The sequence below is a fragment of the Mercenaria mercenaria genome, chromosome 9 (assembly GCF_021730395.1).
Source record: "Mercenaria mercenaria strain notata chromosome 9, MADL_Memer_1, whole genome shotgun sequence".
NCBI lineage: Eukaryota > Metazoa > Mollusca > Bivalvia > Venerida > Veneridae > Mercenaria > Mercenaria mercenaria.
In genome coordinates, this window is record NC_069369.1 from 28126010 (window position 1) to 28138579 (window position 12570).

At 33.7% G+C, this 12570-nt stretch overlaps 1 protein-coding gene across 1 annotated transcript in view; it reads left to right on the forward strand.

The window, feature by feature from the left end:
* Positions 1–12570, forward strand: part of LOC123546793 (uncharacterized) — a 53015-nt gene that overhangs the window by 22800 nt on the left and 17645 nt on the right. The window contains exons 28-36 of the mRNA XM_045333353.2: positions 303–506; positions 2084–2302; positions 2766–2902; positions 3668–3830; positions 7598–7668; positions 8517–8674; positions 9273–10475; positions 10862–10956; positions 11637–12170. Coding sequence (XP_045189288.2) covers positions 303–506; positions 2084–2302; positions 2766–2902; positions 3668–3830; positions 7598–7668; positions 8517–8674; positions 9273–10475; positions 10862–10956; positions 11637–12170 — 2784 coding nt within the window. The remainder of the gene's footprint in view (positions 1–302; positions 507–2083; positions 2303–2765; positions 2903–3667; positions 3831–7597; positions 7669–8516; positions 8675–9272; positions 10476–10861; positions 10957–11636; positions 12171–12570) is intronic.

Here is a 12570-nt window from a genome sequence, read left to right on the forward strand (position 1 = left end):
CGTATATCCGTATGTTAATAGTTTAGGTGAATAATTGAAATTCGAACCAAATAGATGAGTGAGCAGGGAATTCCTGTGATATGTAATTGTGATATGTAATTGTTGTATATATTGGAAATAAAACCTACCTAGTAACATATTCATTTTCTACGTACACTTATACTTCAAACTAAACAGCATTTTAGTATATTAAGAAATCTGTAACTTCTACAATATTGGCATAAATTATTTGTGTCATTCATATTGGGTTTAAGCCACATAGTATTACATGTATATGAATATAACTTGTTTATATTTTTCAGTTTGTCCTATTTTTAAAGGCGCGATAGCAATAGGTTTTGGTCATGTGTGTAATGTAGAAGATAACTGTTTGGGAATATCGTGCAGCGTTGCACTACGATCTGGTTCAAAGAAGCGACATATAAAACTCGGGGTGTGGGTTAAACCGTCGGAGAAAAGAATAGACTTAATGGTGAACAATCAAAACTTGACGATTAAACCAGACGGTAATATTCTTTTGATAACTTGATTTGTTATTTACAAGATGCGTACATAACACATTCAACTACATTTTGTGAAAGTAACGCATATACATTATTGCATAATCCAAGATAGTTTGCGGGACAAGGATTTCATAAAATAATCCAATTTTCGAGTTAAAAGAAATTGATTTGAATTGGTTTTAATATTAAATTGTGACATTACTTAGTATGTTTTAGTATAATGACTGTTCACAAATAATTATAGGTTATTAGATTTGTATCGAGAAAGATGCATGAGTTCTGCAGCGGAAATATTGCGCGACTTTAGGAGCGCAATATTATTCCGCGAAAGAACGAGTGCATATTTCTTGATGCAAATCTAATAATCTTTTTATTACATACGCATCTACACTTAAAATTATCATATAAATGATGCAAATTTGTTACTTAGCCTGAGTGAAAATGGAAATTATGTCGTTAAAGAACTTTTAAACGCGACGACGTACATGAAACTGACGTCACAAATGACGTCATACACCCGATATGAAATTTGAACGTCAATATGGAAAAATATAGACGTTTTAGGTTCCATTGAAACTTAACTGAGTTTTTAAACGAGTATGTAATAATGTAGGGATAATATACGTTTTTTTGTGTATTAACGTCTCTGTCAAACCCGCGGGATTTTGGTGTAATCGAAAACCGTGTAGTCGCTATTCTTGCATAAAAATATTTCACGACGATTTATGTATTGTTTTCATACGTGATGACTTGACGATTCGGGTACATTTTTTATTTACCATTCCAGTTGTTCTTAGAAACGGTAAACATGTTTTAAATATCCGTATCCAGGGCCCGGAAATAAACAGCGCTATCAAAAGCACCTCCTGAAGGTTTTTAAGCGATTTTTTATCTCTCATTATTACAAACATAAAATTACCAATTATTGTTCATATCATTTCACAATTTGGTGGACTCGATCACAATTTCAAGAATAATAACTTTGCATTCGAGTTATATTGAGTACGGACACGCAGTTGGAGTACGGATAAGTACGAACGTAGTGTCAAGTTTCCAAGCTGTTTATATAAATTCTTCGAGAAATTAGATAAAAACATACCGACTGATACTTACCAAAATCATAAATATAATACCTAAAAACGAACAATAGCACAAGTTACACGCGATACTTATTTATTCACAGTTATTTACAATAACTGAACAGACGCTTTGTAAAGGGAGTGAACTCTAAGAGAATCTAGGGCGTACATTGATGGGGGCAGTACGTTTGGGGTTGGAAACAGATACAGCTAAACATACTACGGATTACATTGTATTTATAATGCTACAAGATGAGGTTGTTAAGGAAGAAACAAGACGCAGATGTCAAATATCAGTGTGCGTAAAAATACATACATATATCCCTGGCAAAGCATTTCAAAAATAAAAATCGGGTATTAACAGCACGTGAATTGCCATGTTTGCACACGATTTTTCTCCCGTTAATACATGGGCGGATCCAGTGAAAAAAGTAGTTTTTATGCAAGAATGCTGTTTTTTTTATCATTTTGTGAGAACATTTAGCAATTGTTCCTTTGTAGGGTTAGAAGCTGAAGTGGATCTGAAAATTAAACTTTTTGGCATGAAACTTTATCTGGGTACACACAGTGAAATAAAACACGGCTCTTTCCATTTGACTGTTGAGGCGAAACTGTGCATACCTGCATTTTCCACGTGCCTACCACCGATAGAAATATTTAATGGAATACGGTTCAAGTTACCAAACACTGGCAATATGACAGCGGAATTGACAGATAGCTGTAAATACCATTATCAGTTTACATTTAATAAAATAGATACAAATCTGTGCTGTAACTTTAGAAGATGATATCTTTTTCATCCATTACAATCGTTTTCTTTCACATTTTGTTGTCTAATGGCAATTAATGCCATTATGTTTTGGAGTAAGCGCCGTTTTTTAATTGTGTTTCAGTATTTTTACCTGGATTCTGTGTCAGTGCAGACCTGTTCTCCGCAAGTAACTGTCAATTTCCCCATATGAACTGCGATGGAAGACAAATGATATTAGAAACAATGTCTTTTATCAAATCGTGACGGAAAACATATGCATTGCTCGGGGATCGAACTTATGATCCTGTGATCTGTAGAACTGCGCTCTCCATATTGTGCTAAGCTGAAGGACCTCACTGCCATTATGTATTTGTCACAATGACACTATTGTCGATAAATTCGCAGTATATATTTGCAATTTTCTTTCTTTAGCAAATGAAACAAACGTCATATCTGTCATTCACCAACTAAAATTACCGAAGCTTATCCAGTATCTAGGAGAGTACGGCCTTTTGAATAAAAATGTGACAGGCATCATTAACCACGTAAGAGGATCAGTCGTGAAGGAGGTAATTTCAGTATGCATTAAATATGAGTGTAATTCTGGACATTCTTTGCAAGACAATAACGCTTGAAACATTTTTGTCATTAACATTTACAGCCAGCTATTCACTGCCGTCGATAAAACATACTGTTTTGTCAACATCATAACAAGTTTCATTGCAGCTAATACTGCGTATAAATGTCGATCATGACATCTTCATGTGAAAAAAATCAGCGAGTATTGAACCAGTTCTAGTGCAAACCCTGTTACTCAAATTTATTTCACTTTATTACTTTTTTATGCCTGTTTATAACAATTTTGCAATAACTTTTGACGAAGAATTAACACTCATAATTGATTCGTTGTTAAGCATTGTTATTTGCACCAGACTTTTTGTGGGTGTTGCGGTAATATAATAGGTGGACAGATGTGTTGTTGCTAGGCGATAGAGTCATGCCGATGTGGGTGTTTAGTCGTGAGTTCGATCTCGACATTTCGTCTAAAGTCAGTTCGTCCTCCACCGCTAAATATTGTGGAGAAGTTGGCAGTTACTTGTGGGGAACAGGTTAGTACTGGTACAAAATCAAAGAACACTGGTTAGATTAACTGTCTGATGTAGCTTAATAGAAATACTCTGAAAAATGGCGTTTAAAACAAACAAAAACAAATCATCACATAGAACATACATCGCGCCTTGGGATTGAACTCACGGTATCATAATTCGTAGTTTTATGTTCTACCTACTGAGCAAACCAAGTAAGAATGTCTGTAAAAGCAATAAATATTTCAGCTCCTCAAAGATACTGTAGAAGGAATAGGTGAAGTCATCCAGGAATTTAAAGATAAGGTTGACTTCTGTGTGAGTGCAAACATACCTGTTCCACATAAGAATATTAAAATAATTCCTGAGGTTTCGTATCCGTTTATGGTTGGACCTGTTCCTCTTACACTGGGTAAGATGTTTCCATTTTTTATGTCAAACAAAGAACATTTAATTGTAACGCTATGCTGCTTATAATATTGAAAATAATTTAAAACGTATCACTATTTTGAAATGTGTAAGGATTTTAAATTTTTCATTTTATCAATACTTTGATTTAAACTGATTTTTATCGTATATTAAAATATTTGTTTCAGCGTTTGGTATATTACCGTTAGACTAAATATTTGAAGTATAACTGTACTGAAATGTGAAATTGATCTTAAACTTTTGATTTTATCTCAATACCTTTATTTTAACTGACCTGATTGTTAGATTTTTATCATATCGTCACCTTGGCGCAAAAAGTACTGTAACTGGCTTTTTAAAAATTTTACAGGAGACACAAAAAACTGTTTTGCTTATTTCCAGTAAACCTTTTTAATACCATACCATAGTGTGAAGTTAGTAATTATCAGGCCAATTTAACTTCTTTTAAACATTATAATCATTCATTAGACCATAAAAAGTAATTAGATATTCTTTTCCACTTACATGATTCTTTGCGCTAAATTTCTTACACGCAAAAAGTCATGTAAGTGCAGTTACCAGACTTTTTGCACTAATTTTTGATGTGAAGAAGCCAAGTTACAGCATTTCACATACATTTTGAAAATGCTGTGATATCATAAATAAGGCCAAAAACATTGTGTTCATGGTTAATTTGATACATAAAAAAAATATAAGTTGAAGAAAAAATAATCTGCTTTGTTTTTACAGTTTATTTTGAATAGCAAGCAGTTTGTACTAAACTAGAGTGACGATTTAAATACAGTTAAATGACCATATTTTGCAACATCGGCACTGTTTGCAAAACATATTCATAAAGTAAACTTATTGCACTTTTCAACTCTGTCTCAATTTTAAGCAAACGCATACTATATTTTTAAACCACAAAATAATTATTGAAATCAGAATGGCAGTAACAACAATGGCAGTGAAAGGTCTTTTACACAAGAGACAAGTTCTCATAATCAGTTATGGTAGGCAGATGGAATTATATTCTTTCTGCAAAGACCAACCAAATTACATTTGTCTCTAGATAATTTTGACTGATTTGCATCATTCTCCAAAAAGGGGGTAAAGTTTGGGCAGTTGTGATCTTTCTCTCAAGTTTGGTTTTAACCTTACCAGGTGTACTGCTCCATCAAAGTCATACTTAATCAGGGTCCTCAATAATGAATTGAATTTTTTTATTATTATTCTCCACCTATCTATAAGCCCATTAGTATGAATATCAAGGTTTTTGATGTTTGATTCCATTAGCTTAAAGTAAAAAAAAATATCCAAAGTCATTTCTGTGACATGATATTGTTTTGTACAACATGCTATTTTTACAATTGTTGCAAATGCAAACTGTGAGGTTGTGTAAATTGAGATGTTTTTACATGCGCGATCGATACAAGAATAAAACAAATCATTTTCATTTTGGGTAAGAACCCGTTCTAAAAAAATTTATGCGGATGTGAAAAACACATGATGAAATTTCATTGGACTCCCTGGTTGCAGTTTTTTCACTCCAGCCACTTTTTGTTCTCTGGCAAAATTTTTAGTTGTAATCTGTTGCTCAAAATTTAGGTTATACATAATTTATTTTAGGTCAATTGTGAAGCAAGTTTTACAACTTATATTAATCGCTCCTGACACCTCATTCCAGATGGAATCCATCACCACGAGGGTATGAGAGAAGAGCAGCCCGTTTCCTTTTTATTTTCCTTTTTAATGCTGAGCATCAAGCATTTTTAGGGAGCCACTGGTACCATTTTTAACGCCTTTGGTATGACACGGCCAGGGATCGAACCCACGACCTCCCGCACTCGAAGCGGACCCTCTGCCACTAGGCTATCAAAATTTTCGCTGTTCTGGTCATTTTCTTTGTTTTCAGGTATGTTCTTGTTTGCAAAACATATATCACACTGACCTCTAATGACAATCATTTCCTTAAGTTGTTACTGCACAACCTTTAGCGCAGTTGGCGATCTGTTATTTACTCTTTTTTTAGTTGAAATGAAGTTGAATAGTTTTGGACAATTATAGTTAATTTTATAAAAATGTTTCAGCATGTAAAAATTTAAAATGTTGGTTTATATGTAACGGAAAGGCAACTGCAATGAAAAACGTCTGTTTACAGTAGTAAGAAGACTGAAGAGTAATGAAAATGCAGTATGTGTTGTTACCGTCTACATTTTCAAGGTGTATATTCATGTTTTATTTTATGCTTCTTTGTCAAATACTGGAATATAGCAGTGAAATAAAATTGATATTCACTGTTTCAAACAGTGAACATATCATTTTCATTTTTCACAAGGATGGAACTATACTTGAATACAAAATGATATTAACTTTTAGCATGCTAGATAAATTGTCCTCTGCTGGAAATGTCGTCTGCTAAAATTGTAAAGTTCATTCAATTTGCTCCAAAAATGGAAGAAATATTGTCAGAGTAGCAAACAGCTTGGAACCTGATTTAATCGGCGTCTGATCTGGTTCCAAGCTGTTTGCAAAGGCTGTTAAATTCGCCTGCAGCAGGCTAAGCGTTAATTATAAATAATTGGAAATTCTTTGCAAATATATTTCAGTAAAAGATATTGAAGCACGAACATCAAGATACACTCCACCATTATAATAAAATGCAAAAGAATTCTGTCAATATTTGACAGTTTTTCAACATAGAATGATGTCATGACAAATCACAGCAACGGACATTATGGTGCAATTCACATGGCATTAAATCATAAAATAAAAAGAAAATTTGTTGTTTTACTTGTAAGGTAGAAATATATTTCACTTGTGAATGCCATAATTATATTTTCACTCACGGCTGCGCCTGTGTATACTGACAGTTTATATTTATTTTGTAGATATTTGTAGGAAGTCATATTTAACAGAAAGAAGCAAAAGAAAAAATATTAAAATATCTTATGTAGAATGTGGTATTTTTTGTAAAGGTCAGTCTAAATCTGAGTACTTTATCTAAATAACGCACAGAAAGGTATTGATACCTATGATTTTTAGGTTTTAGTTCCGTTGTGTATGATGTAAGCCATTTATATAATGAAGAAAGAAAAAAATTCTGTAGAAAAATGTTATGATAGAAATGTGTAAATTGTGGTTTTGATGTCATCAGTGCATCATCAATGAGTATTTAAATGAAATGAAGGATTAAAAAAAAAGAACATACATTTAAATAATCAGATTCTGACAGTGTAAGCTTCTGACATAAAGCTTTTGTTATTAAATAATATCATTTTTCAAAAAAAAATTGATGCAAAAAGTATGGTAAGTGCAGTTACAATACTTTTTTCATCAAATCATTTACCGTTAATTTGAAGATCTGTGGTGCAAAAACTCTACTAAGTGCACTTATCATAGTTATTGCGCCAACAAATTTTGAAGTGCAGTTACGTGTTTAATTTTTTTTGCCAATAAAGACAGTTTTCATCAAAATACAGCTTCCAAACTTTTATGGATAATGAAAATTAATATTTATAACCTAAAAATGCCAAAAAGTGATTTTCCCAAAAAATGTTAGTTACGTGACTTTTTGCTCCAAGGTGACGATATATCAATTATATATGTTTCTGCGTGTGGTGCATTAATTGAAAATGAAATGTTAGACTAAATATTAAATATCTTAATTTTAAAACGTGAAATTTGTCTTAAGCCCTTAATTTTATCAATTTTTATTTTCAACTGACCGGATTACTAGATTTTATCATATACTGATTATATTTGTTTTAGAGTTTGGTGCATCCGGGGCCATTGGCCTTAAAGTGAAAGTTGGTCTTTGCATAATGAGTATGAAGACTCAGGTAATTGCTTCAAAAAGAAAATACGTTTTGTAGCTTTCCCATTTGAAACATTGGAATATGATATTATACTAAGCGCATTCGAACTATGTTGAAGTCACGATGAATTTGAACTATAAATATGGAATAGTTTATTACAGTAATTATGATAATATGTAATGCCAGTAGCTTGGTTGTTATCATGCAACTACTTACCATAGTAATTAAATCTGAAAACAAATTTCTTTGGAAGCATAGAATGCACCTAAGCATATTGATAGCACACTCGGTTTATAGGAGTTTGTTCATTAGAGCTATATAACATATACATCGCCAACTGAATGGAATAAGCTGTATCTACCATTTTTAATATTTGAAGAAAAATCGATCTTAAGATTTGATATGGGCTTAGTTCTCTCATTTCTGACCAAAGAAAACACATTGCTCATATAATTTAGAAAGTGCAATATATGGAACCGTTTCATCTTTATATGAAACTAAGTTTTCATTATATGATAGCAAAATATGATTATATAGATTCGATTTCCATTTATATGCATTCAAAATGTAATAAATGGAACCGTTCTGTCTTTATATGGGACCAGCTTTTCATTATATGATAGCAAACATTATTATATAGATGCGATATCCTCTCTGGAGTCCATTCAACATTTATGTATCATAATTCCGTTTAAACCGGTGCTAGGGAGAATGAGAGGTGTTGCACATTCTATTATCTCTGATGAACAACTAAATCAAACTGAGTCTGCTATTATGTTGCTTAGTTGCATTTCATGATTGTAAATGATCTACTTTTAGATTTTATTTGCAATATATTAGGTATATAAATATTAGCCGATTTTTCCCAATAGCTGCAACTAACACCTTGGGTCGCCGCTAAGGTATGGGGTAAAATTATGGTTAATATCGGATTCGCTAAAGGTGGTCTTGAGCTTGTTGGATATCTAATGAAGACAAAGTTTCCGTTACAATCCGAACTGGGATTTTCGAAATTCCCGCTGGAAATAGGGTATGTGATTGTAGAGTTTCTAAGAACTATAATTTTGAATAGGATTGCAGCTCTGGTTAAGTAAGAACCGTTTCATAGTAACATATTAAGTTGCATATTTTACTGAGTTATATTATCTAAGATGGACCGTATACGGACCGTATACTGTGAAATCATTTAAATTCATGGGCATAGCGTTTCAAGGTTTCGGCCCAAACATTTATTTTCTAGAGACAAATTGAAAATAAAAAGATGGAATTTAAATTGTTCGCTGGGATTTATTTCACGGCTTGTCGAATCCACGAAACCTGGGAAAATTATCACCTTCCAATATTAATGATTTTACAGTATTCAAACATTGAGGGTCTATAGTAGTAGTATAAAACATAGTAAAATTTGATGAAAAGATATAATCGTTATATTCATTTATATTCCATATAATATTTCCTTCTTTCTGTTAATTTGTTATTAATGGGCAAAAGTATTATTTATAAATACTAATGCTGCAGCAATAATTGCAACACATTCATTCATTCGCGTGCACTTATGTCTTGAGGCCAAAATATATAAAATCCTCTTTGTTTTAAATGCATTCATTAAATGATTATTTCTTATCTAGAGCAAAAATGGATCTTGAGTTAACTCCATTGGAATTAAAACTAAAAGCAAAGGCGGAGGTTTTTCTCATATTAAAATGGGCAACTGTTTTCGAGGCCAACATATGGCGTTATAAAACTCCAAGCATTTCGTTTAACATTTTCGACAAACGTAAGCAAGAAGAAGATAAGTCTAAACCTGAGCTGATGCCAAGCACCATAAATAAGCGTGAACGACGAGAAGGGGTACGAGGTTGCATCGTGGAACAAATTCCTGGAAGGCCTTATTATGACACAGCCTTTCGCCTTGAACTGTATGCGCAAGATGAAAAGAGTATGGTAAAGCTTTTTTATACTGTGGGCACACATGCTGGTGGAACAAACGTTGTTGACTGGACAGGAATGGGCGGATCTTCACTGCTGGTACCTACGAAGTTACCAGGCGGAGTGCCACTCTATTGGACAGTCAAAGCAAGAAACAGCCAAGGTCTTGAAGCTGTTTCACAGTGCTTTCTTGATACTTTTGACAACACTTTACCAGACGGACGTGTTGAACATGCATACACATTTTCTAGTCACCCAAATAAACTTGTTGCTTCGGTTATTGCATTCGAAGATAGTCTACTTGTTGAAACACACTACAAGGCTGTAGGCTATAGCCCCGGGCAGTTTGGATCTCAGTTTGTTGACTGGCAGGAACTTTACCTGGATCATTCTTCCGTTAGACCTGACGTTTCTGGACCTCTTAAGCATTTTACAGTACCGTGTGATGGTAAACTAGTCGCCTGGATTTTGTATTCTGAGAAAACTAGTTCATCTGATATATGTGCACAAAAATGCATAGATTATGGCACTAACTGTGTTTCATTTGATTATGAGCACCACTCAGAAACATGCGACCTACATGACGTCGTCGAAGGAGCAAATGCATATCTCCGTATAAGTGGCACATATAGTCATTTCGAACGCCTTGGCAGCGGATTTCACACATCAATTGAATATCAGGGACTGCCACTGAAGCATGGGACAGTATATTTCGTCAATACAAAAGTAACGAACATTCTTGGTTATACGGCATATTTGACTGGCGAAGGCACAATGATTGATTTCACACCACCCGAACCGGGTCATATAAATATGCCACTTAATGACCTATTACAAGCAGATAACTGTACGGCAGCAATAACTCAACGGTGCGTAGATGTTACCTGGAAAGAAAATCATAGGTATGCATTGTGTATATTTATCATTTTCTATATTAAAATTTTAACAATTATTGACAGGAGACAAGTGCATTGTAGAAGCTTCGAACGAGAGGCCTTAGGATTTTAAACTTGAGCTTGATAATTTTGTCCTCTTTTATTAGAGACTATTAAACAGCGATCATTTTGCAATGTTAGATCAAAATCATCAAATAATAATTTGTACAAAATAACTTAATTACCACATTATTAAGTCTAACAGCTAAAACAGCTGATTTTTTATGACCTTCTGATTCACTTTTCACCTTTTTATTATAATCAGGCTTAAGATACCGTGTTTGTTAATTGACTACACACATCTTATTTATTTCTATTTTGAACATGTAACAATAAAAGCACTTTTTCTCTAGGCTGATAACAGATGGACCAGGGTCTAGAACAGTTTTTAATGGTCATGAACCTTTATATGATGAGTTGTATACCTTGACAAACCATTACATTTCAGGTAAATGAAAAGTTAAGCATTTAGTACGGAGTGGCTTTAACATACTCAGTCTTAAATTAACTTTAATAACATCAACAGAACAACCGCTTGCTAACTGTTTCAATAGTTCGTCGGAATACCTTTTTTGAAATTCCTACTTTAAGGTCATCTTTAACTTGTCTTTTCCAAAAAGATTGAGTGGCTGTAATTGCCCTGTACATGCTAAGGAACATATCCATAACATAATTATATTTAAATTTTCAAGGTCGTTTTGAAAACAAGTGGGCAAAGTGCCTTATGTCATAGTTCTTGTAAGTTCCACTTTTCCTTTTTTATCACTGGTACTGGGACTGGGCAATGATCCTGGTTGAAAAACACCTTAAATTGAAAAGTGTTTTTCCTGCGATGATTCTTTTCTCGTCGAATTAGTTCGAATGTGACGGACTTGGCAGATCGTTTTTGGATACCAGCCACCTTTTCAACCTTTTTGGTTTTAAGCAACGTATGACATATATGTAATGTAAAAAATGATTAGTTATGTGGTCGTGCACTTGAAACCCTATAATCTTTATCCGCTGATATATCTACATTTACAGCTGTTTACACAAAGTTCTTAATATTTAGATTAATTTCGAGTTTAGTAAAGTTTTTGTTCAATGACCATTGACCATTCAAATACTCTAAATGTTTTAATATTGCAGCGAATTGGGACGGGTTTCATGATGACGAAAGTGGAATATGGGGCTATACCTGGTCGGTCGGTAGACATGTCTGTGGTACAGATGTAGTTCCGTTCGAAAACCCATATGCACATCTCACCGATAAGAAGTTTTGGACAGATTCTGCTTTCCATAAGGGCATTCATTTACCTGATGGCGCGTATTACGTAACAGTACAAGCTCTTAATGGTGCTGAACTCGGGGGATCTCTGGTGACGACGGTTTGTCATTCTTCACCATTCATTGTTGACACCACCCCGCCCGTATTTAATGGCGTCGCAGATATCATATATGACGAAGACTTTGATCTGATAGCTGTCTACTACAATGCGACTGATTCACTTTCAAAAATTGCCGGTGCGGAGTTTGGTTTAGGGAAAACAAAGTATGATGTACAACTTAAATCATATAGTCAACATGCTGCTATGGAAAGAGATGATCCGTTTGTTTCTGTGGAAGAGCTTGGTTTAAAGGAAGGAATTCCTGCCTGGCTACGTGTACGGGTTACCAATAACGGTATGCCTTCATATGGAATATGATAAATGTTTTGTTAACAAAGATTGAACCGAGCTTTAAATTTTGCAGCGGCAATACAGTCCTGGTAACAATTCTTTCTTCAACATATAATGCAATATATCAATATATGCCAAATTAAATGTATAATGTCCATGCATACGGATTTTGTATATGTGCAGGATGAAAACACAATGCATACCAGTCAAGAGTTCTTGCGTTGAAAAGTAGTATTGAGATATCTTTGCGTTCTTTGTTCAATTTTTTAAAGTAAAAGTTTTATGGCAAATTACGTCATTGTCAGATAAATTGAGTTTATTATCTGTAAGGTTAAAATAATGTCTCTGTTTTGTTATCGGGTTGTAGTCTAGACATTCAATGCTATTCAAGACTTTTTCTGAAT